The following is a 26,780-nucleotide window of genomic DNA, read 5'->3' as shown; positions in this document are numbered from 1 at the left end:
ACCTACCTGCAACATTAAACAAAAAAAAAACAAAAAAAAACAAAGTCGAGTCCAGGAACACGGGCGTCGACCGCGAGCAACCGCCCAGCAGTCAGGCAGAGATCCAACTTCGCTGGGGAGGCTGTGGAGAGCCGGGCTTGGTTCCCCAGCCACAACGAGCAGTACGAGACCGACGACAGGTCCTGAGCAGACCCTTCCCGAGCAGCGGCGGCTGGAGCCGACCGACGGCAGAGAGAGAGAGCCGGGCAGCGTCGACGGGGTAAGAAAAAGGGTGAAGAGAGCAGGGCGCAGCCGGGGGTTGATCACCAAGCGGCGTCGTGGAAAAATACTGCAAAACCGGAGAGAGGGTAAGAAACAGCCGGGTTCTAGACGGAGCGGCGTCGACAAATATCAAGAGAAGAACGCGCAGAGCACAGCCAGGGATCACGGGCTGATCAGGGTCCGCGGGGCAAAGCAAGTGGAGACGCCATTGAGCCGCGGAGAAGCAGGGAGAGCGCGGGAGACGCCATTGAGCTGCGGAGAAGCAGGGAGAGCGCGGGAGGTGCCATTGAGCCGCGGAGAAGAAAGAAGAGCGCGGGAGACACCATTTTGCAAAGCCGCAGCGGAGAAGACGGGCAAGCGCGGGAAGGAAGGAAAGCGCGGGAGACGCCATTTTGTGCCAGCGGAGAAGAAGGGGAAGCGCGGGAGGCGCCATTGGGTATAGTTAACGCACAACCAAGGATGCCGAAGAGTGGCAGTATCTCCACGTCCGACAATGAAGTCGAAGATTGGGCGACATATGTGGAACGTATTGAGGTGTACTGCAGGGTGAATGAAGTGCCAGATGCTAATAAAGCACTGGTTCTGTTAAATTCCATGGGTGCAAAAACTTATGGGTTACTGCGAAATATAATAACCCCAGAGAAGCCGGTAAACAAGGATTTTGGAAGCATAGTAGAAATCCTACAGGACCACTTAAGCCCCACACCGCTGCTGATAGCAGAACGATTTAAGTTCCATAAAAGGAACCAACACAAAGACGAAAGCAATGCTGAGTACCTAACGGAACTGCGCAAGCTATCGAAATACTGCCAGTTTGGAGCGGGATTAGCAGACACGTTAAGGGACAAGTTTGTGTGTGGGCTATAAAGTGAAGGAACCCAGAAACGGCTTCTATCAGAAAAGGACCTTACGCTGGACAAAGCTTTCAATATGGCAGTATCACACGAAGCAGCCACAAGGGGCACTGCAGAGATACAACGGAGACCGCAAGAATACGGCACCAACGAAATGACCTATGGAACAGGGAAGTGCTATCGCTGCGGCAGAACAACACATGACCAGAAAGATTGTTGGTTCAAGGACCAAGTGTGCAGACAGTGTGGGAAAGCAGGACACATAGCAAGAGTCTGCAGGTCTGGGAAGAAAACCGACAGTAAGAAATCTCCACAGGAGAAGTACAAAAAGGTACACCAGGTGATGGACAGTGGTTCAGACGAACAGAAAAGTGACACAGACTCCGGAAGCAAGGAGCTGGGTTGTCTGAAACTACATAATGTAACCGAAATAGAGGATCACCAGACTATCTGGGTTACACTCAAGATAGACGGAGTCCAAGTGGAAATGGAATTGGACACAGGGTCAGCTCTAACAGTCATAAATCAAAGAGACTACAAGCGGCTATTTTCACACATACCCTTGAAAGCTACAGAGATTGTCTTGAAGACATATATGGGGCAAAAAGTCTACCCCAAAGGAAAAATAAGGGCGAAAGTGACATATAAAGGTCAAGAAATACCTAAAATGGATATATATGTATTGCCAAATGGAGGACCACCACTGCTAGGACGTGAGTGGATCCAGAAGATACATTTAGATTGGCATTCCATACAGGCACTGAAGGTGGAGGCCAAAAAGGATGACGACGTCACACCTGGACGACTGTCAAAAATGCTAACTGACGCAAAAGAAGTGTTCCAGGAGGGACTAGGAACACTAAAAGGAATAACAGCAACAATCAAAATAGAGGATAATGCAAGCCCAAACTTTCTGAAGGCCAGACCAGTGCTTTATGCGATCAGACCAGCGGTTGAAGCAGAGCTGGAAGGGTTGGAACGTTCAGGAGTACTGTCCAAAGTGGACTGGAGCGAGTGGGCTACACCCATCATCCCTGTAATGAAGAGGTCGTTGAGTAATACGCCTGGGGAACCAAAGAAGGTCCGCATCTGTGGGGATTTTAAGGTGACAGTGAACCCAGTCCTTCACACGGTGCAATATCCGCTTCCACGAATTGAGGATATTTTCGCCTCGCTATCTGGTGGTAAACGCTTCACCAAAATGGATCTAGCCCAGGCGTACTTGCAAATGGAGGTAGAAGAAGCTTCAAAACATTACCTTACGATCAACACCCATAAAGGTCTCTATCAATACAACCGGCTGGTGTTTGGAGTAGCCTCGGCTCCGGCTATCTGGCAAAGGGCGATGGATCAGGTCCGGCAAGGGATTCCAGGGACCCAGTGTTATTTGGACGACATCTTGGTCACGGGCGAAAATGACGGTGATCACCTCGCTAACTTGGAGAAGGTGCTCGCCAGATTAAAGGAATATGGGCTACGAGCTAATCGCCACAAGTGCGAGTTTTTCCAGAAACAGATATCGTATTGCAGCCACGTCATCGATGAAGAGGGGTTACATAAGTCCCCTGACAAGATTGAGGCAGTAGTCAAGGCTCCAGCACCGGAAAATGTGTCACAACTGAGGTCATTCCTCAGGCTGGTAAACTATTACCACAAATTCTTACCAAATTTGTCTACGGTACTACACCCGCTGAACACCCTACTGCAAACAGGGGTACCATGGAAGTGGGATGACGAACGTAGACGAGCTTTCCAGAAGTGTAAAGAATTGATCACATCAAAAGAGGTGTTGGCCCATTTCAACCCAGCACTACCAATTCGTTTGGCATGTGATGCATCACCCTACGGCATTGGAGCGGTGCTGTCGCACAAATTCCCAGACGGGTTGGAGAGGCCAGTGGCCTTTGCGTCTCGGTCACTAACGTCAGCCGAGTGCAACTACACCCAGATTGACAGGGAGGCCCTCAGCCTAGCATGGGGAGTAAAATAAATTCAACCATTATCTGCATGGGCAGAAGTTCACCTTGCTGACTGACCACCAACCACTTGTCTCCATCTTTAATCCTAAGAAGGGCGTGCCAGTAATGACTGCACAGCAGTTACAAAGATGGTCCCTGTTTCTAGGGGCGAATCAATATGAAATAGAATATAAAGGCACGAAACAGCATGGGAACGCTGATGGGCTATCGCGCCTGCCACTGCCTACTGTGGAGGAAGCACCAGCAGTGGACCCTATCGAGATATTTTATTCGTCAATAATTGAACGATTGCCAGTAACAAACGCGGATATAGAGAAGGAGACCCGCAATGATCCGATGCTGTCACGGATATATGAATTGACGGTGAGGGGACGGCCAACACATGGCGACTCACTGTTGCCAGCATTCTCATCCAGAAGAGAACAGCTGTCAGTATGCCAGGGGACAGTGATGTGTGGATCCAGAGTGGTGATTCCACCCAAGTTAAGGGAGAGAGTGCTAAAGGAGCTACATGAAGGTCATTTGGGGGGAGTGAAAATGAAAAGCCTTGCTAGGGCTTATGTGTGGTGGCCGGGAATCGATCAACAAATCGAAGACCTAACTAAGAGCTGCTTAGGATGCCAGAAGGTCCAAAATGCACCACCACATGCCCCTCTACACCCATGGGAGTGGCCCTCCTCTCCATGGCAACGGGTGCACATTGATTTCGCTGGTCCATTCATGGACTCAATGTTCTTAATAGCAGTGGATGCTCATTCAAAGTGGCCTGAGGTGATAAAGATGTCTTCAACCACTACAGAGAAAATGATTGCAGTCCTACGGACCATATTTGCCAGAAACGGTTTGCCAGAGCAGATCTGCTCTGATAATGGACCACAGTTTGTGTCCGACGAGTTCCAAAAATTCATGAAAAGGAATGGGGTAAGGCATTACACATCCGCCCCGTATCATCCAGCCACCAATGGATTGGCTGAGAGGTTCGTACAAACCTTTAAGAAGGCGATAAAGGCCATGTGCGACGAGGAAATTCCACTACAGCATAAGATGGACAATTTCTTATTAGCCTACCGAAACACGACACATGCAGTTACCAACCAGACCCCAGCCATGATGTTCTTTAACCGAAGGTTGAGATCTCGTCTGGACTTGCTCAGACCAAATGTGCGAAGAAATGTTGAGGACAAACAATTCCAGCACATCAATGAGAAGCCGACAAGGAACTTCAATGTAGGGCAACCAGTCTTGGCCCGTGACTATCGAACAGAGAAGTGGCAACCCGGAACGATATGTACAAGGCAGGGGCCATTAATGTGCACAGTGGATGTCGGGGAGAACATTGTGAGACGCCACGTCGATCAGATCTTAGCGTCACAGGAAGGCGTCAACCCCATGTCTCGAGTACCTGGGGATGAACCCGACATACCGGTAGCATCTACTTCAGACCCAGTAGCAGTGGAACCCGATGAACTACCCGATGAAAAGGGGTCAGAATCGCCTCTGCACCAAGAACAAGAACCTCCGGAAAGGCGCTATCCCGAAAGGGTCAGGAAGCCGCCCCAAAGACTGAATCTATAAATGGACTTTTTGTTATTGAATGTACATGTAAAAATGTAATTGTTATTTGAATATTAAGGGGGTATTATTAATCTAAAAAGGGAGGAATTGTAGTGTATGTGCTTTAAGTCAGAACTACTTTTTACAGCTCCTGTATACTGTAGTACCGGCAGTAACCACACCGGTATATAAGCTGTGCGCATGCCTCTGTACTCCAGTCTAGAGATGACCCTCCTCCAGTAAAGACCTGTTGTTTGTTATGTACAGCATCCGTGTAATTCTTTATCCACTGAACCACGGACCTAACACTCATAGCAGACCACTATAACAGAGCCGCACTTTACTTTTGACACAGACAAGCTGAAAGTCGTCTTGTGGTATTTGTGCCAAAGGTGCAGTATAATAGCCACATAATAAAATAAGAACGGAACTAACAGATGTGATATGACTTGATTGCTTATGTACCCTTTGTTTGCAATTATGAGCCTTCCCTCTTGCTGCATCTCTCCGCACTTTCAGGTACCTCCTCAACACCTACCTCTTCAACCCCGCCTTCAGTCACCTTCACTAGCCCTCCCCCCAAGCTCCTTTGTAGAGTGCCTTGGGATGTTAAAGGTGCAAGATGTTGTTGTTGATACTTTATTTGCTTTGTTTCACTGACAAGTATTCACGTTGTCATGCACGTTTTAAATCAATTAACAGTGTAGCAGAAAGAACCTTGGGGAACTTTTCCAAACTTGCATTTATATAGCACCTTTAACGTAGTAAAACATCCCAAGGCACTTCATGAGCGATTATAAAACAGAAATTGACAGCAGCCACATAAAGTGATATTAGAACAGTTTACCAAAAGCTTGGTCAAAGGGGTAGGATTTAAGGAAGCTACATCATTAAATAAATTTAAAACAGAAATAGACAGTTTCCTAGAAGTAAGGGGAATTAGGGGTTACGGGGAGCGGGCAGTAAATCGGACATGAGGCTAGGTTTGGATCGGTCATGGCCCTGTGGGTGGCGGAGCGGGCCCAGGGGCCGTGTAGCCTGGTCCTGCTCCTACTTCTTGTGTTCTAATTCTGTGTTAGATTTCAGGAGATGGTTCTATTCACAGGGATTAGTGGAGACCTCGGGAACAGGCTGCCAGCTAGGAGTCCTTCAAGAGTAAATTGGGCCTGTTCCTGGCTGGGGTGGAGATCACCTCTTACAGAAGGTAAGTACTGTAGGAAATACAGGGACAGAGTGATCTCCTGGACAAGTTTCAATCGCCTAGATGGGTCGGAGAGGAATTTCCCAGATTTTTTCTCCCAAATTGGCACATTGGGTTTTTTATCTGGTTTTTCGCCTCTCCCTGGAGATCACATGGGTTCGGCTGGGATGGAGAGTGAAAGTAGATTTGAGGTTAGGATCAGATCAGCCATGATCTTATTGAATGGCGGAGCAGGCTCGAGGGGCCGATTGGCCTACTCCTGCTCCTATTTCTTATGTTCTTATGTTCTTATGAACATCTTAAAGGAGGAGAGTGAGGTTGAGAGGCGGAGAGGTATAGGGAGGGAATTCCACACCTTAGGGCCTATGCAGCTGAGGCACAGCCACCAATGGTAGTACAACAGTACAGGAAGCCACTGTAATCTAAACTTTCAAAAGATTCAGTGAAAGATGAATATTCCTAAAAGTATACTTGCCAGTCTATCGGTTAACCATTGTGCTAACATTTTATGAATCAATTTCATTTTTAGAACAACTTGAAACTTTTAAAAGACTAATGGAAGGTGGAGAAGCATCCAGTCCAGCTAGTATGTTAGAAGATGAAAATGAGGAAGAAACAGAAAATGGTAACTGTGTTTCAGAAAGTTGGCATTGATTATATATAAAAAATTATTGTCCATAAGAACAATTAACAGTTTAGTTTAAATGGTTGTAATTTTTTCTTGTCCTACATTTCTAGCTGACCTATCTCCGATATCTGGTAAGAAAAGTAGCTGTGGATAAATAATTGGTCTAATAAAAACTGGTTTATTCCTATCTTCTAATAGTCTTGGGGGTATCTTTGCAATCTTGTTGAAAGTCACACATCATAGTTAGTGCACTTAACTGACTCTGATTTACCAAGCCTGAAATTCATGCAAGTTATTTCAGTGACTATGGAGAAAGCATGTTACCAAGCCTATACTGTCAGAGAGAAAGAAGACTACAAAAACAGGCAAAGATAATCTACTAATGTAACAGAACTTCAATTGCACAATAGATCAAAACCAAAACCGACCTAATTTATTTGGCATTTTAACATCAGTTTAATTTTTTTAAATCTGGATTCTAAACTCTCTCTCTGACTTGTTTTCTCTGCTACACGCTCTTAATTCTAATTGATTAATCTAACTGCACCATGTTACTGTTGCAGCACTTGTGCAGTGAATCCTAATGAGAATTTAGGCTGGGTTTACTATATACATGCGGACAAAGCTCTTATATATGGAACTAAAATTATCCAACCATTCTGAAGTCACTTTTATTTAATAAGTTGGTGCATCAAAACTGCAGAATGTGGGCATAGCATGTGACCAATATAATTGGGCTTACAAGACAAAATGACAAACTTATTTATTCATAATTGTTCTTCACTTAAATTAGCTAATTCAAGTGAAATAGAATCCGCTATTTTCATATTGAAGTTATCATGGCAATTAACACAGGTAAAAAAAATGAGTGAATCACCAACCCCTTTAAAATCTCAAGTACCTTCAACGATATTGCACTAAATCTACCACAGTGTGTCAGTCTTGAACTACTGTACCACTGTGGCTGCTGGGAAGTTAAATCCTCTGCATGTTAGAGGGTGTCGGGATAGGAAATAATTGCACTATCAAGATTTTACGAGGACGTGTTCTTTTTAAGAAATTCTGTTATCTGAATCTTTTAACAGACTAATAAAATTGCATGCTTGTTCAAACAGTTTTATTTTACTGAGCTAACTGAACATATCATCAAGCAGTACAACGATTTTTGACCGAGTAGCTGCACTTCATCCTTTTCTTGGGTGCTTAAAGTCACAAAACGTTGTGCTATTCAGTAACTATTTTATAACACACCCTAAAATAACTTACTATATATATTGTTCTAAATCTACATTGACAGGTAAAGAACATGTTAAAGAAAGTGCCTCAATGCCTTTTATTGCCTCAACAACCTCAAAGCTAACAAATTGTTCAACATCGACTCTAGTGTCTCTATACACTGAGCCGCAATCTGTCTGATTTTGCAGATACTATCATCACGTTGACCTTCATTACTTTACTTTACATATAAGTGGATTCAATGGAAAGGCCTATGTGACTGACTCTACGAAGTTTCTCTATACAAAAGGAGATGCATCTGGCATTGCCAATGGAAAATTAAATTACCTAGGGCCATATTTTCCTTTGATAACTTTTATAAAAACATAGAAAGGAACAAAAAAAAAGATTTAAAGTAAGTAGAGAGTGCTAACTCTCATATTTAGCTGTGGTTAGTGCTGCTTTGGGGATTTCTATTGCTACTACTTTACAGTGATCCTTATGCCTTGCCATTGTGTTCTTTTTTTAGAATCGAGCAACCTCTTCCAGATCTAATGACAGCTCCTCCGAGTAATTGACACTCTGCAGCTTTTTTTGTGTCAAATTGCTATGCTGGTTGCCTCCTTTTTACATTTGGCTATCCTCTGCTCACTAAAAATGTGCTTATAGTTCTCCATTACAGCAATGGCCTTGTGTGAAGATTGGGCTTTTCTCCCATTTTTGTCCTGCAATGCTGTGCACATTTTGTGCACTCTGCATCTGGAAGAAATAAGTTTCATGTTTCATGGTGCATTAGCTTCCACAGAAGCATTAAATGATCATTATTACTAGTGTTTTGATTAGCTGCAAATTTTTTTGTTCCCACCAACAAAGTTCCATTCTCCGGATTTACATGTTTCAATACCATGCGCTCCTGGCCCTTCATTACTGGGTTGAAAATTGTGAAGGAAAAGGGGTCTTTCTCCTGTTTTTTTTAAACAGAGGAAAATATAGCCCTTAGCCTCTTAGCTCCAGCATGCCCTTTTGCACAGTTCCTGATTTTACTAAGTTTAAGGCCTTTGGTCTTTGACTAGGTAATAAATAAGCAAAACGGCCTGCAGTTGTTTATTTCTGAAGATGTTGAAGCGGTAAGATATTTACTGAGACAGTCAAGACCACTATTTAAAAAACAGTGGGGGAATAATGTACAGCATACGTATACCACAAACAACATCATTGTAATCTGCCGTGTGCTGATACAAACACTTTTTTTTGGTGTGGTGTGTTATAAATTAAAATTACTTTCAAAGTCACTCGTCTTGCAATAGTTTTGCAATTCATTTGATATGAACAATAATGGTGTTTGTTCCACGTGTAGTTGACCAAGATGAGGAGGCTCATCCTGAGCTGAAATTCAACAGTGAACTTTCTGTAGATAACATTAGTCAGGAGAAAGAAGCACATGTCAATAGTGTGAAGAAGGTTGGTGCCTTATTTCTAAATGTGAAAGTTTAATATTGTCTCTGTTGCCGTACATTCTAATATTTTAGTGCTATTGAACGCATGCAGGTTTAACATGTTTCCATAAAATGTCTTCATATAGTATCTTAATGCAATTGTTAACTCTTTTAACAATTACTTTAACATGGTGCTCAAGGTAGTTTTACCCAAACTTGTTAATCAGTGTGTTACCAGAGAAAATTAGATCACTGATGCTATTCTGATATTTAACTGAGCTTGTCAGACTTCAGTAATATACCTGTCAGTAACTTTGGACTACGGTGTGACTTGAACATGTACTGTAAAAATAAATATTTTATTCTAATTCTTGTCTGGTGATGTTCAACATCATTGCACAACAGTGTTAGATAATTTGGTGGAAAAAATACCTAAAACAGATGATCTGGTCATTGCTGTTTGTGGGAGCTTGCTGTGCCCAAATTGGCTGCTGTGTTTCCTACATTACAGCAGTGACAGCACTTAAAAAAAGTACTTCTTTGGCTGGAAAGCATTTTGGGATGTCCTTAGGTTATGAAAGGTATTTTATAAACGCCAGTCTTTCTTTTATACCTGGTACTCAGAGCTTCTTACAGTAGGTGGTTTGCAGAAATGTTCCAGTGGTCTCAAAAACCCTCAGGCTATCAGAGGCAAATCCAGTTCAATCTAGGTGCAAGGCAAAAAAGAAAGCCCTGCCTCCGATCTATCTTTTCTTTCCAGTTTTGAAGAAGGGTTCGACCCGAAACATCAACTCAAATTTCTGTCCACGGATGTTGCCTGACCTGCTGAGTTTTTCCAGCATTTTCTGTTGTTATTAAGTATTTTAATAGTTCTTCTGCAACTTCAGCAATCACTCTTGAACATTTCTTCAGGTTCCAAAGCAAAACCCTTTCACCAATATCAGCTGATACTAGCAATAGGTACACCTCATTTATTTCATTCAAAGTTATCCTTGGTGCAGTGGGAGCACAGGTTATGAGATTTGGGAACTCCCAATGCCATTATTATTCATTTTAATATATTGTAGTGAGCTCCAAGCAGCCTTGGCAAGCATACACTCGGAAGCCCTCAGATGGGGTAGGGAACTACAAACACAGTCAGTATGGAGCAGCAATTTGGCAGAATCAGGTCCAGCCCCAGAATCAACCCAAAAAATTTGCAGTATTTTATGCCAGAACCTTGCCAAGCATGGTGAGTAAAGTTGGGGACATGTTGTTAAAATAGTGCACACAGAAATTTGAAGACACAAGTTAACCAGTTTGCTAAAAACAAAAGCGTACAGATAAATTTTGACCCTGCAGAGAGGTAGCAATATTTCCTATGGAACCAAAGGAGGCAGTATTACCATAGTAATGTTTTCTAACAATCAGCGTAACCAATATTAAAAAATCACTGTAATGAGGAAAAAGCAAAATACAAATTAACAAAAAGAAATAATCAAAAGAAAAGACAGTAATAATATAAGTGAAAACTCATGGTACAGGATGTTGTTTTGTTTAGGTCAAGATTTAAATTTTAATCATGCAACCAGGGTTAGGGTTAAACTTTACTCTCAATATATATGATTATATTTAGAATTAGATTTGAATAGGAACTTTCTATTCCTCTCAGAATATTTATTTTTTGTTTGAGATTTTTACCCTGTGATATATATTGCATACAAACCAGTTTCTCTGCACGCATCTCCAGAGCCACAAGTAAGATTTGATAATGAGTTTAAGATAATCTAAATCTATTATGAATGCTAAGCTCTTGGTATGAGATAAGTGAAAAATAATGACTGTATTTTTGTAGGTAATCGAAGATGCTGAACAGGAAAATAACAAAAAGGTGAGCTCTGTTTGATGGTCTTGTGAAAGTTTAGTATTTTGTTCACTAAATCAATTTCTCTATCATTTGTTTTTACTCTATACAGTACACTAGAAGTAGAAGGATATCATTGCAGAGCAATCATTTATACTCTTGTCAATGCAGTCTTGTCGTGTCCTCACCCACACCATTGACATGGCCAACACATCTTTTGCTTATCTCCTGAAATTAAGTATTTTACAGATGGTTATTTGCAGAAAAAAATGATGTTGTCTATAGGCACATTGCATCTGCAAAGCTCTGTTAACAAAAAGTGTAATCAGTCAACATCTGTTTGCCTTTGTAACTGACAACCAAATCTAATTGCATTTTCAGTTGAAGCCGGAAGGTTTTTCTGACGAATTGCAGATAGAGATAGAAGGCCTTTTTATAAATTTCTTGAAAGTTATTAAAAAGAAAATTAAAATAAATGCATACTAGCTACAAATTATCATTTGTTGAGTATGTTAAGATTGCCCGTACAAATTCAAATATATATAGACACCTGGACTATATTTTTTGTGTACTGCCTCAGATATTACATATTCTTGTTAAGCCAGAATTGCTATAATTTAAATAAGCCAAAACAGAGTTCCTTAAAACATATCATGACATCTGAGGTACATATGGTTCTCTTTTAGTTGAATCCACATGCCGTGGGGTATATCCTTGAGCTGACCTCAAAGTCTGCTGTATGATGCATGCATCTGGCTGTTTGTAATTTTCCTTTTTCTTTGTATATTTTTGTTGGTATTTGCATTGACAGTCTATGTACCATTACTGGCCAAGCAGGTAATGGCTCTTTCCAGCCCTGCACCAATGTAATTGCGTCACCAACCATTGGGAGATACACAAGAGGACCTAGGTTGATTATTCTTCCAATTTTCTCTCTCTCTCTCCCTGTGGTGATGTGATTGGTATAGTGCCTCTTTGTAGCAATACAGCTAAGATTAGTGACTCGACATGTGGAAGGATTTCCTCTGTCTCGTATCTGTAGCAAAATAGTAAGCACATTCTTTAAGGAAGCATGCCAGCAGATTTGAATACAAATAAATGTACAGCTTTGTGCAGAGCAGTGAATGGTAGGATTAGGTGAACCTGCTCCCACTATGATTATTTGCAAGTGTTTCTCCACGCCTGTCACCACCTCCTCCACAGGGAGGGCAGAATGAAAAATTCAGGAACTAAAGGCTTGTCCAACTGGGGTGGGGGGTGCGGTGCAGGGTGAATATCATAGCCGAGCCATAATCCAGTCTTTACCCGATATCCTCACATGAACGCTTATAGCAGAAGTCATTGGACAATGAAAAGGAGCAGGAATCCTGACTGATTTTTTCAGTCCCTATCTTAGGGATACTGTAGTCCATCTGCAGCCATCCTCTGGTTGAAATAAGCTAACTCTGCACAGAATCAGGAATTAGGGTTTGATTTTCCTCCAGGGTGGGTCTGCTGCCTTCTGTCCATCGCACAAACTGTACTGTGATCACACACTCCCATCCCTGCCACCCATTTTTCATCAAATATGCAGGGTGGGATTTCTGTTACACAAAGGGAGCCTGCCACTGCTGCCAAGGAATATTCAGTTGAGCTCCTATTGGACACCCGCTGCAGCCCCTCAAGGAGGAGGAGCCTAGTTTAAATGAGGAGAAGACTAATTCTCACAGAAGAGCTTGCTTTGAGCCAAGGCACCTGTGGTTCAGTTAAGAGGCTTGAAGAGAGGAAGAGGTGGCCACACTGGGCGCTCTCCCTCCAACAATGGCCATAGCAGCATTATGACACTGCGCCCAGGGTGTAGTGCCATCCCTCTTCTGGTTGTCTCTGAGGTCAGCAGTGGCAACAGCATTAAGAAGGAAAATCATCTGGATTCCGGGGATCTTCCTGCCCACTATCATTTATATGCAGTGAGTGTTGGCGGGCTGTTTTTTCTTTGTTGGGGGGAGGGGAAGGGGTAAGAATATCATCGCCAAGCCCAATCCAGTCTTTACCCGATGTCACATGCAGACTTCAAGCAGGAGACATTGGACAGTGAAAAGAAGCAGGAACCTGGTGGTCAAGAGGCGCCAGCTTACCTCCCTGCAGGGGTGGGCGGAGGAAAGTGCTTGGCGGTGGTGGCAGGGGAGGTGATGCAACAGTAGTCCTCCCTGCCTCATTTTCCTTTTCAAACTGCCTCTGTACTACCTGAAGTCAGGCAGGTTTTGCTAGGAAAATCCAGACCTCTGGGACCTCATTGGTTTATATGGCTCAGCTAATATCTACCTTAACCAGCTGAGTCAGTGGGAAGCCCATAAGGTTGGAATAATAACTTGGAGTTTTACTTAATTCCAATTGGGGCTCAGAAGTATATTTCACAGAATGTTGTCCTTTTGGTGGTTCTATTTGTTGTTACTCACTTCCCTTTAAAATTTGAGTGGCTTGGGTAGTGTCCACGATAGAGAAAAGTACACATTTTCTGTAGAAGAAACCTGCTTGCTCCACTGGCCTTTTCTTGTTCCATACTTTGTCCTTAAACATCCAATAATCATTGAGATATGAAACAATATATTTGATAGAAATAAAAAAGAACACATTTTCTTGGTAGAAATTTGGTCAAAATGTTCATTTACATTAAAACAAAGTGCTACTGCAACAGTGTGGTGCAGGTGTGTATTTACATTTATGGTTCTTGTTAAAGTCAAGTTAAAATGTAATGTATTCTTGTTTATCATCAAATAGAAATTCACATGTTTTATATTGTAATGCATACTAACAACTTTACTGTGTGAAAATCAACTGTAGATTAACACTCAATAAACTTGCCACGACAAAATATTTTTGTACATTTTGCAGCATATTTAGATGAAAGCGTTGGTACTCAGTAATTATTTATCTATAAGCTTAAGCATGAAAGGAAAATGTGATTTTTTTTTGTTCACTGATATGTAATACTATTGTAATTCAAATCAATGCTCAAAATGTTCTCTTCATTTTTACAGGGGGCAATAACTGTAGAAGATGAGCAGGCATGGGTATCATCCTATACGTATGTTGGTGCTACCACCAATATACATCCTTACCTGTCTGCTATGGTCAACTATGCCCAGCCTGTGAAGTTTCAAGGCTTTCAGGTAGCAGAAGGTATACAAACTTTGTAAAATTTCACAATAACATTGGAGGTGGATACAAATGTATATTTAGTTATTAGAATAAGGTTATGCATTTCAATTATGAAAGTAGCGTGATTTCATGTCTGCAAATAGAACACCAAATAGAACGTTGAATTCTCAACTTGAACTTAATACCAGTCTCAACTTAAATATCAATTTGGGCTTTCCTTGAGAGTGAGTGTGCAGATGGGTGTCATTTTCAAGAAACATATTGCCCATAAGTTGGAAGATTTCCCTTCTTCCATTGCTCCAGTAGACTTCTCAGTGGATTGAACAAGGAAATGCATTGATGATGATGGCCATGAGCTGGATGGGTTTTAGCCTTCCAATCCAGAGGTAAGAACATAAGAAATAGGAGCAGGAGTAGGCCATTCGGCCCCTCGAGCCTGCTCCTCCATTCAGTAAGATCATGGCTGATCTTCTACCTCAACTCCACCTTCCTGCAAAATCCCCATATCCCTTAGTATCCAAAAATCAACAACTAGCTGCAGCGAAGGATACTATGCCACTAAGTTAATGTTTCAGTCATTGATCCCAATCAGGAGGCATTTGAGACTGGGAAATTCAGTTCCCAGCTGTTGCTGAATAATCTTGGCTGCTCCTAATTAGGGCTGAGGACCAAAAGAAAGATGAGAAGCAAAATGGAAAGTTATGGGAGGCGTTTTAGCTCTCAGGCAGAAAAGTGGCTTAGTGTGTTGCAGTGCTACTCAATAAAGTTTCTGGCTTACAATAATGCCTGGATATCCACTATCTTATATATAAAAATTAGGATTAGTCAAGAATATCAGTGTTGAATATAACTTGAGTACACTCACCACTTGATGGCAGCAAACACACCAGTTTCCTTACTCCATGTCGCATTCTATACACATCTTAGTTTCAGTCTTTTGATTTATTTCAGCATTTTTAACTCTTCCGACCCCTCCAGTTTTTAATGTGCATGTTTCTCCTTTACTCCTCTGGGTAAAAATATGACAAGGAGTACAGTAGGCAAAAAATATCCTGTTTTTTAGGTGATCCCCAAACACAAATGTGTTGAATAAATAGTTATTAGATAACATCTGTTATCCATTGTTAGCAACAAATCCCTTTTTTGGGGGGTATTTTTTCCTCTTAATCTTTTCACGGTGTTCTAAAATCCAACCACTGCGGCTGTTTGCTGCATGGCAGATTGTAGTTGATGTATACTTTGTAGTATGACTGTTACATTTGCTGCCATGCAATCCTTCACTTTACCCTTTGTGGCAGCATAGATCATATGTAAACGTCTACCAAATATGCATTGTTGTAGGAATATTTATCACCTGCAATAGGAAGCAGTGGACAACTGGAGCACCCAAAATGCCGATGACTAATTTTTGTTTTGTTTTTGGTGATTTTAATTACTCTAATTCTTTGGCAGAGTACTAGCCACTGTGCTAGTGCTAACACAGTCAGCAGAGCGAATTTAGATAGTGATCCACTGTGAGTATCGAGGCTGCTAAAGTGAGGGGGGGGGGGGGGGAATTTCAAAGCCCAGCTCTAATGCAGAAATTATGTTACCATGAGCAACAGCACTGCTCCTGGTCATGGCCACAGGAAGAGTCATGCCTGTGTTTTCTAATTATTTTTTAATTAGGTATACCTGATTCCTAACCTAACTTTATGAATTCTTATTTTCACAGAGCGAAATATTCACTACAACATGTCTTCGTTTAATGAATCGGTTGGACTAGGGTATCTGAAGACTCATGCGATAGAGTTTGTCAAGTATCCTTTATGGTGATTATAATGAAGCAATACATTAGGGATAATTACTGCCAAGCTATCTGAGTGGCTAAGAGACAAGTACTGAAGTGTTGGCTCATGTTTTGTTTCATCCTGTCCGCCTTCCAATGACTGCAGTTGATTGTTGCAGCTTATTTAATGATGCCTAAGGGATGAGAATCAACTCTTTATCTACATTCAACATAAAGCATGCTGGAGATAAAAATACCGGCTCAGTAAAGCAACACATTAATACTCTAAAGTGCACTAATATGCAGTACCATGGAGAGATAAACCATAGTGATTCTCTTACTAGACCCCATACTGTGATTTTCCATGCAATGGAGATGAAGGGAAAAGTCAGAAGACAGTCAATCTATACACATGCTAGATAGTATAAACACAGCATTAGCAAAGGCCTTGAAACAGTTCATGTTCTTATTTTCTTGGTCTGATAACTATTGTGGCATTGGGAGGGAGGGAATATTAAAAAGGTAGGAGTAAGTCGGGGAACGGTAGCAGAGTGGTAGGCCCCGATTTTCCCGAAGGTGCGGGGAATTGTCGGGTTCCCCGAATGTCGAGTTCCGACCCGAATCTAAATGGGTCAGCCAGCTGCATGCAATTTTCCCTCAATTGGCCAATTTATTTCCAGCGTGTGGGCACCCTTGCTAATTGTCCATTTCCAGTCAGAAAGCCCCAAAGTATGATGTCATCATTCGTGGTGCTTTTAAAGTGTCCAACAAGCTTTTCAACCTCTGCAGGCTTCCCAGCCAGCCTTGCAGAATGGCAGAGGAGCCTGCACCAGCTGCTGTCAGCGGCAGAGGCCGAGCTGCCACCAAATTTGACGAGACGTCACTCCAGACATTGGTGGATGGGGTAAGGGCCCACAGGGAGGTCCTCTTCCCTAGCTCAGGGAGGAAGAGGCCTCCAAAAGAGACCAGGGCTGCATGGATGGAGGTGGCTGCAGAGGTCAACTCTCAGGGAGTCACCCGACGGACCTGGATACAGTGCAGGAAGCGCTTCCATGACCTTCACCGTACAGGAAAAGTAAGTATGAAGTTTCCATCACCCGCAACCTGATCCCCATTGCCTTTCCCCAACAGCACTCAGCTTCAGCAATCTCTTCCTCCACATCCCACTTCACAGTCACATCCATGCACCCTTACCTATTCCCTATCTCTCTATGCTCACCTTCACATAACTATTCCACCATGCAGCCCTCACACTGCCTCTCACTCTGATGCTTGGAACACAACTGTCAACACACAGGGAGGGCCCTTGGTCTTGCAGCCTCACACCATCTTTGTCTCCTTCTAAGTATCTATGCTATGCAATCTCTACACTCACTCCTGCACTCTCACTCAAACTCCACTTGTCTTCCTCATTACAGGAAAAGAGAGCTCACAATAGGAGAGAGCGTGCGAGGACTGGAGGAGGACCACCCTCAATCGCCCACCTGAGCCCCTGGGAGGAAGCTGTGATGGAGATTGCTGGGGCTGACGTGCCTGTGGAAGCTGGGGCAGGAGAGACAGGAGCAAGCCTGCAAGCTGGTGACAGAATAGTTTCCCATCTCTCTCATTGACATAGCATGAGTCACTGATATGATTCTGCAGCTACATCATTTGGACTTATGAGCATATGCCAAATCCAATGTGCAAGTCACCTTGGCTCACATCTCTAACTCTTTCCTTTACTCCCCCACAGGACCATCCGGAGCCCCCGTCCCCACTGCCGAGGAGGAAGAGGCTTTGCAACCAGACTCCTCAGAGGAAGCTCCAGCTTCTGAGGGCACAGCGTCAGCAGAAGTAAGCACACCCAGCACCAGCGCAGACACTCACGCCTCGGGGGGGTCCTTCGGGACACAGAGTAGTGTTGTCACCTGGTGTTTCACAGCTCACAAGTGAGCATCAGCAGATTGTGGAGACAGGGACAGCAGTGGAGAGTCCCCGTCGGAGGGCGCAGGCCTCTGCCAGCTCAGCTCAGCTGCATGTCGACCCTATGCCTCTGGGTCAATCCGCAAGAGAGGAGGTGATGGATCTCCATGCACAGATGCAGGAGTCTCTGGCAGGTTTTGTCTCCAGGGTCGCTGCGAGTGTGGAGCGAATGGAGGAGTCCATCGCGAACATGAGCAGAGCCTTATTGGAGTCATTGGCGCATGAAAGCATCACCACGGAAAGGATGGCTACCTCCGTGGTAAGGCTAGCTACCGCCGAGGAGAGGAGGGCTGCGGCCGAGGAGAGGAGGGCTGCAGCTGAGGAGAGGAGGGCTACGGCCATGGAGGAGCTTAGTCGCCAGGGTATCGAAAACATGGTGAGTGCTCAGAATAGAATGACATCTCTTGAGGAGCGATGGGCATCTATTGAGCACCGAAACCAGACCTTCATGGAAGTCCCTCTGAGCAGGACTTCCAGTGCAGAGACGGGTCCCCATGGCCCCCCTGATGTGCAGCAAGGTGCTCTCCAGCCACTTGCAGGCACTGAGGGGGACCTGACCCATGAGAGGGAGGTTGCTGGCAGACCTCAAGGAACTAGGGGCTCCTCTCCACGCGCTCTCACTTCCATGCCACTTCAGAGCCCTCGGTCAAAGCCCTGCCAGATTCTACACCCAAGTGAGATAGGAGTCTCAACCCCTGCACAGCCGCAGGAACAGCAGACTGCTGGCAAGCCCTCACAGGCTCGCCACCCCAGAGGATGCCCGCCAAAGGTGTCGAGACAGGAGCAGCAGCAAAGTGAGCAAAGGGCCTCCACATCTGCTGAAGCCACAGGGGTACGCGTAAGAGAAAAATAAAGCACCACTAATCACAAAGGTAGTCACTTGGGTGCGAAGTCTTGTATATAGTTTTAATGCCATCACTTTGTTGTACATAAAAAATCTGGTGGCAACTGCTGGAGTTGTGGCGTCTGTCATTTGGCAAATGGGAATTTCACGTTGAGGCCTTAGGATTACTTGCAGATGTCAGCAAGCTGGTCCAATAGGTAGAAATGCACAGGGATGGGCCACTGTCCATGGTCAGTTAAGAAGCAGTGAGGCTACAGTGTTTGAGGTACCAGGCTACGCAAATCTGCCCAGGATGAGTGCGTTCCTTGCATTCCGCCCAGCAATATTCTCGCGCACTGGTGCCGCTGTTTGACGGGCCTCTGCAGGATGCTCGTTTCCGTCGTCCTCCTCCTCTTCCTCCTCAGCATCATCCTCATCCGAGGCAGCTCTGAGAGGAGCCTCTTGGTCCTGCGGAATCGGCAAGACATGACGCTGTGCCATGTTGTGAAGCACACAGCATACCACAACGTTTTTCGAGACCCTGGCTGATGAGTACTGTAGGGCTCCACCTGATCTATCGAGGCATCTGAAGCTCATCTTTGCAATCCGATGGCTTGCTCGATAATGCATCTGGTGGAAATGTGGCTGGAGTTGTAGCACTCCTCAGCTTCATTGGCTGGTCTCCTCACCGGCGTCATTAGCTAAGCCCACAGGGGATATCCCTTGTCTCCAAGTAGCCATCCCTGAAGTTCGTTCGGCGGACTGAATAGCGGAGGCACAGTAGACTGGCGCAGTATGAGGGAGTCATGGCAGCTGCCAGGGTACTTGGCACAAACATGCAAAATCTCCTTCTTGTGGTCACACACCAGCTGAACGTTAAGGGAGTGGAAGTCCTTGCGGTTGACAAAAACTCCTGGATTGCGATGGGGTGCCCTAAGGGCCACATGTGTGCAGTCAATGACGCCCTGCACCCTTGGAAAGTCTGCCAGCTGAGCTAATCCACGCACTCGCGCCCTCACACTTGCGCGATCTCGGGTGAAATGGATGTGATTGTGTGCGAGGGCAAAGAGGCCATCGGTGACGTGTTTGATACAAGTGTGTGCGGCAGCCTGAGAGATGCCGCTGATGTCTGCTGCTGATCCCTGGAAGGAGCCTGAGGCATAAAAGTTGAGTGCGTTGGTGACTTTGATGGCCACTGGTAAGGAGTGTCGACCTGGTGCTCTGGGCTCCAGGTCTTGCTGTAGCATTGCGCAGATGTCAGTCACTACCTCTCGCAAAAGTCGGAGCCGCCTTTGGCACTGCTGCTCAGTCATGTTGAGGTAGCTCACCCTGTGTCTGTAGACCCTCTTTGGGGGGTATCTCCTGCACCGACGGCCTTCCATGCGCTGGCCCCTTCTGGCCTGTGCTGCCTCAGGTGGCTGAGCCGCATCCTGTCGCTCCTGCTGGTGCTGCTGTTGTTGCTGCTGGTGCTGTTGTTGCTGGTGCTGCTGTTGTTGCTGGACCTGCTGCTGTTGCTGGATCTGCTGCAGCCTCCTCTGCTGTTGGAGATCCTCTAATGTCAAGAAGGGAAGGAACAAAAGGCCTCCCATGCTTCTGGCAGATGCCTCCATTGAGGAGGCGCTGAGTTAGGGTGCTGAGAGGGGCTTCCCAGGAGCTCACACTGGAGAAGTGTGTGAGGCTCCAACCTTCCACAGCTGTGCCTAAGCTTTCAACAAGTTGCCCCAAGCCTTCAGCAACAAGGTCCTGCAGCCTACAAATGCTGGCTGATTAAGTCTCTTCAGTCCTGATTGACCTGCAGCTGAAAACAAGCAAGCCGACATTGTTCACGCCAGGTTTCATCAGCGGTGTTCCCACCAGGCGTGGTTTACGTGGGGAAAGGCTGAAAATTCCAAGGGCCCCTGAAAATAGGATTAAACATGCCAATTATTGGTCATTAGGCTCCCGCCGATCAGTCCCGCCTGCTGTGGGCGGGACTGATTCGGGTCGCGCTGAAACACGGGGGCGAAAGTCGGGCGGGGGGGTCGCGACCCCCTATTTCTGCGATTTTCAGCCCCCGCTCGCCTGAAACCCCGCCTGACGGCTCCAGGAAAATCGGGGCCGTAATGTTACTGGACTAGTAATCTGTGGAGACCAGAGTTCAAATCCCACCATGGCAGCTGGGGAATTTAAATTCAGTTACTTAAGTAAATCTGGGATAAAAGGCTAGTATCAGTAATGGTAACCATGATTGTCATTAAAAACCCATCTGGTTCACTAATGTCCTTTAGGGAAGGAAATCCACCGTCCTTACCTGGTCTGGCCTATATGTGACTCCAGACCCATAACAATGTGGTTGACTCTTGACTGCCCTCTGAAATGGCCTAGCAAGCCACTCAAGGGCAATTAGGGATGGGCAATAAATACTGGCCTTGCCCAGGAACAAATTTTAAAAAATGTGCAAGACAAAACATTAATTTTAACCATGCTAAGTGTTTTCATAGTTACTGTCATAGGCAGAGAACCTTTTGGAGTTAAGAAATCAATCAAAAAACAGAAGAGTCCCATCATCCTGAATCTCCAGTGCTTTGCAAATATTTTTGCATTTTGTATTCAATTGTAAACCTAAGAAAATCAAAACAGGGAATTTGGTTAAAAACATGGGTCCCAAAAATTCCTCAGCCCTGCTGTACCAACGTAGGTACACTACTGACCTCCACTCCTGATCCCGCTGGAGTATCTGTGGCCAGGGCGGAGTCAACTCATTTTAATATCTTCAGTCACAATGTGGGCACTTTATGGGCACCTGCTAGCGGAGATGGGGCAGGAAATACAATACTGGCAAGTTGCTTGGCTAGCAAATGCCACTGGCTCCAGAGTTGTTTTACTTTGTGGTCAACCTGCCCCTATCACTTATAGTGTCAATGTTTTGAGGGGTGTCCAGGCTTATATTGCCAACTGGGCCCCACTTTCATCAGTTCAGCAACCTGCATATTGAGTTCATCCAGGCCTTCCAGATTGCTGGCTGGAAGAATGGCTGGAGCTGAGCAATTTCATATGTGGAAAAATCTCTCCCCTTAGCCATGCCAACTCCAGGACCCATCGGAAATTGCCATCTTAGGCTTTGGCCTGACCTATCTGGGTCTAGACTAAGTTTCCTTGGCTATTGCTGCACTCCCAGGTGATGTATGAAGGGAATCATAGAATCATAGAAATTTACGGCACAGAAAGACGCCATTCAACCCATTGGGGGAAAAATTCAGTTGTTTGCGCCTCCCGTTAGTGCCTTAAGAGGGCGCTAATGGGGCGCAAAGCAACTAGCGCCCGGGCGCGGCGATGTTTGCGCTGCTCGCGAAATTAACTAGACATTTTGCGGCAGCGCTAAACACTACTGCCACGATCTCCTGCGCCGGCAGATCGTGACGTCAGTCGAGTGCGCAATGCCCCGGTAGCGCCCCGGACTGGATATTGAGTGGCGCCCCCTGCCTTACCGCCTGCCGCTAGCAACAACAGGTTGAGGGGAGCGTTTTGCAGTCAGAAAGGGATTGGGGGAGCGCTATTTAAAGGCGACCGCTTCCTGCCATTTTTTGTTGGTGACATTTTTGCACCACGCACTCTGAGTGAGAGAGAGAGAGAGACTTCTGGTGAATCTGCTCTGTACCCCTTCCAAGGCCAATATATCTTTCCTGCGGTTTGGTGCCCAAAACTGGACGCAATACTCCAGATGTGATCTGACCGAAGGTTTGTACAACTGAAGCATCAAATCCTCACATTTGAATTCCAATCCCTTTGAGATAAAGACCAAAATCCCAATAGCTTTACATCAAAAAATGTGGAATAGTGGCAAAATGAGTAGTTCATGTCCATTGTGAGCATGAAAAACCTTGCAATTTGGAAGGAATTTTGTGAGGATGAAAGCAGCTGCTCTGTGATTAGAGGTTTGTTGTGGAGCCCGAAGATGTGGCTGTAAACTTTGATTGCCAGTAATATGTAGAAAACCTTGTTCATAGCTCAGATTCACAACAAGCACGAACCTATATCAATTTATAGCGAGTGAATTGTTAGCAGAAAGAACAGTAGCCAGAGCAATGCACTAAAGATGCTGAGGCACCAGGGCAGGGCAAAGTGGCTGGAGCAATGTTATCATCACCAATCACTGTAAAAGATGTGGTACAGCAGGAGGAAAGGGAACTCATATTATAGCAGCAACAATAGCCCTTTACACACAAAAAAATAATCAGAGCTTATTTACATTTGTGGGCTTATCCTTTCCCCACATTTTGCTTTAGTTTTTGGTTGATAAGGAAAAGATGATATCTAATGTGTAAAATGTGGCAATGCACAACCACAATTTAATAAATAGATACATAATTATCGATTTATAAATGGCATTTTAGTCCTTTCGAATTGATCGTTAGCATATAGATTTCAAAATGGGAGGGTATTACATTAAAACTTAAATTTTCGAGTGTGCTTTTACAAGTCTGAGAGATTATGGGCCGGATTTTGCCGTGAATGGACTTTCCATGGGGTTTTGCACTTGAAGTTGCTGTCAGCAGGACATGCAGCGCCCTCTACAGGGCATCTGGGATCTGTGTGAACAGGGCAAGCAACTGTGCATCTCCTCAACAGGTCAGGTTGAAGAGCACAGTCTGAACCAGTTAGAATGGTGAATTCAATGTCAAATCAGGTACAGAAAGCAAAATAAAAGGCAGGAATGAAAGATTGGATTAAGAGGGAGAGATGAAAGAGAAAGAAAGAAAAAGTAAAAAAAATATTTTTAATTAAAAAAAAATCTCTTAGCAATAATTATAATCTGAAAGAACGAGACTCCACACTTGTTAAAGTTCATTTTCAGTACTAGAGAGGTTGTTTGGCAGTAATTAAGACTTACCAAGCTGTTAAAAGGGTACTTACACTGGAATGACTTGACTTAACTTTTTGTGGCGAGTTTAGTCCGTATCTAGGACGTCAGTACAGGAACTTCACGCTGTTCAATACATTTGAATGGGGAGCCAGAAGGCGAGATGCCATTTTTGCACAGCTTATGGAGGAGTGCTGCATCTCGGACAGCAACTTCCAGACTTTCATGTTTAACTGCGCATCTCCGCTCACTGGAAGTTGCTGTCCGATTTGTGCATAAATAATGCTGAGCGCTTTTAGCCTCACCAATATTTTCACAGCAAAATCCGCCCCTATATGTTTCACATAACAATGACATATCAGCCAAACTCATCAGTTTGTCAATGCAACGGTTAGAAGCCTTTAACCAATATGAGAAATTAAATAAAATATGCACAATATTAGACTTGTTTTCATGATTTTGTTCCTCTTGATATAATAATTAATTACTGAAACATCACGCTTATGCAAAATAGGGAACAAAAATAATTATTGAAGTGGTTTGCAAAATAAGGGGAATAAATAATAATGACAGTATTAAAGTGTAAATGTGTACATACATGCAGATGCAGCTGTTTTGGTTCATTTTCCTTAATGAGCTTCACAGTTATAATAAGCGACAAATGAGTCGTATTTACCCCAAGGGAGGCCGAGTGGATTCCAGTAATTACATGCCTCAGATCTTCTGGAACGCTGGCTGCCAGATGGTCTCCCTGAACTTCCAGACCCCAGGTAGGAACTGTTGTCCCATCATCCTGATTCACAATGCAGGAATTAAGAAGCCACTCCCAAACAGATGCCCTGGATGGAGCACAATCATTTGCCAATGGCATTTCTGTTGGCAGACATATGGCACAGCACATAATTGTCTATGTAAAACCAAGAAGCTATGAAAAATTAATGGTGAAACGTTGTACAGGTTAGAAATTGCAAAATTAATTTCAAATGGTCACTGTTTTATCCTAAATCTACCAAATTTTAATTAAAAGCTGTACGTAGGTAAGCTTCATTTATAGTTCTCATCATGGCATACAATGGAACACAATTGCAAGAATAAAATGGTATCAGTTACATTATTCTAATGCAACTTTATCTTGGTACACATATGACTTTTTGATGATCCCTACCTCAAAATCTTTTGACCAAGGCACACAAATCTCAACATGTTCAACATGTTAAAGGAGAACAGAGCCCAATTAAAACGATAGTAAATTTCACTTTGGTAACATGCCGTCTGATTGATTTTTTGAACCGTTTGCTGCTATGTTATGGATAAATCCAAATTTCCAATATATGCATGGGCTAATTCCACGCTTGCAGTGAGCGCATTGCGAGAAATCGTGGGCACACAGCCCGTGATTCTCCACCCATAAAGTATTAATGGACAGGAAATCACAGACTGTGTGCCTATGATTTCCTGCGATGCACTCCCTGTGGGCATAAAAGCACATTATTTATTCCTTCATTCAATAAATAGGCTGTTTCCAGAACAAAGTCAGGACTACACATAGGGGGAAATTTCCTCTGTGCCCTACATTGCAAACACTTTGGCCTAGATTTTCTAGTTTTGGTGAAGATCAGTCCATAATGATTAGAAATGAGTGAATGGCTGACTGGAAGTGTCGGGGCTGAAATTGGGCTTGGGCGGTTGCTCAATATGGGCGATAGCGAATCGGTAGCCCGTTTTACACCCTGCCTGATTTTCTTTTCCATTGGCTTCATTGTGGGGTGTAAATCATCCAAGACCAATTTTACCCCATAGTGTGCTAATTACACACAATTTCCCATGGTCAGCTCATTATTAATATTGCAACTTATTTCACATAGAATCCTCACAATATCTAAAGAGAGAAGGTCTTCATCCTTTTAGTTTAAGTTGGCTTTGAAATTAAGTCACAGGATTGAAAGAGCAGTGTGTTAAACCATTACACAATCGAGTGTCCTGATATCTTTCTGCATTATTTTAGTGGAAACATTGACCCATTTAAAACAAACTGATTAATACCTGCGTTAAATTAGCAGTATAATAAGTTGAAAATCTGTTTGGTTTTTGTAGATGTTAATATTGAGATATTAAATTAAGAAATACAAATTCATCGTAACATTTTTTCTTTAAAATTGCCGCTAATTTTCCTTGAACATCTAAATTTCGATCTCTTCCCTAATCTATCAGTTCTAATTCTTCATTGTTTTATATTATGTAACAGATTTGGCCATGCAATTAAATCAGGGAAAGTTTGAATACAATGGATCATGTGGGTAAGTACTGTGTCTCTGCTGTTAGCTGTCTGTGCCTGTAAATAATCTGTAATTTTCAAAAACTGTGTTACGACATTTCAGTTTAACTGAAATAGATCTAAATATAAGCATTGAAGATATTTTCCACATAGCTTATGCCAGTACTTAAATAATTTCTTGATGGAGTTAAGTGTAGTTTAGCTGCTCTAACTTTCTTAAGGTAGGTGGGGTCTCTTTCGACCATCTATATTAAGCTCAGTACATTAGGTGTTTATATTGGCCATTTAGGTGAGAAAGAATTTTATCGTATGTATTTTCAATATGTACAGCAATTGCTGTTTGAATTAATGGTATACTCTAAAAAAAAAAAATATTTCTTTAACTTGATCTTTTCTGCACAGGTAAGTTTTGAAGTACTTAACTAAACAGGCCTGATTTATTGTATTAAGCATGTTACTGAGGTTAGAAATGAATGGTGAGATGAAAGCCATGAGATAAAAGGGGCGATGTTATACTCACCTGTCCCCCGCTCCCCCAGTGCCCAGGCTCTAGACAGCCGCACTATGCCCGGTTATTGTGTCCTGGACCACTAGCATGTGCCGGGGATCATGTTAGGGGGGTTAGTGCGGAGGTTACCTACCTGTTGGTGCTCCTCATTGCTTGCTCCAGGCCTCTTTCGTACCTGCCGATTTGCGAAGGCCCCAGGACAAGTCCTACAGCCAGCTTCTTGGAGCCCCCTTGTATCTGGGCACTCCATTGGACACCATGGGGGCGATTCTCCCAGCCCCAAGGAGGCGGGTTTGGAGGTGGGACAGTTGGCAAAATGGCAAAAACTGAGGGCGGGTTAAGAACCTGCTTCCAACTCGCCTCCGCACAATTTTGCCGGAGGCGGGTTTGTTGGATGTGATTCGGTCCCGCCTCCATCAGTCAGAAGAGGTAGGTAAGACCCTTAAATAGTAGTTAAGGGCCTCTAGAATCCTATTTTGACAGGTCTTTGTTATT

At 43.9% G+C, this 26,780-nt stretch overlaps 1 protein-coding gene across 3 annotated transcripts in view; it reads left to right on the top strand.

Moving 5' to 3' along the window:
* Positions 1 to 26,780, top strand: part of LOC147121444 (1-phosphatidylinositol 4,5-bisphosphate phosphodiesterase beta-4-like) — a 911,912-nt gene that overhangs the window by 649,953 nt on the left and 235,179 nt on the right. For all 3 annotated transcript variants that reach the window (XR_015077544.1, XM_085981700.1, XM_085981698.1), the window contains exons 19-26: positions 6,379 to 6,474; positions 6,588 to 6,608; positions 9,050 to 9,153; positions 10,963 to 10,998; positions 13,989 to 14,130; positions 15,824 to 15,908; positions 24,148 to 24,272; positions 25,748 to 25,799. Coding sequence is in view for 2 of the 3 variants with exons in the window: in XM_085981700.1 (XP_085837826.1) it covers positions 6,379 to 6,474; positions 6,588 to 6,608; positions 9,050 to 9,153; positions 10,963 to 10,998; positions 13,989 to 14,130; positions 15,824 to 15,908; positions 24,148 to 24,272; positions 25,748 to 25,799 (661 nt within the window). In the remaining variant the exon portion in view is untranslated. The remainder of the gene's footprint in view (positions 1 to 6,378; positions 6,475 to 6,587; positions 6,609 to 9,049; positions 9,154 to 10,962; positions 10,999 to 13,988; positions 14,131 to 15,823; positions 15,909 to 24,147; positions 24,273 to 25,747; positions 25,800 to 26,780) is intronic.

The sequence above is a fragment of the Somniosus microcephalus genome, chromosome 3, assembly GCF_052327205.1.
Source record: "Somniosus microcephalus isolate GS21.2 chromosome 3, FLI_Smic_1.0, whole genome shotgun sequence".
NCBI lineage: Eukaryota > Metazoa > Chordata > Chondrichthyes > Squaliformes > Somniosidae > Somniosus > Somniosus microcephalus.
Note: the sequence above shows the minus strand (reverse complement) of the source record. Positions and strands in the feature narration are given on the sequence as shown.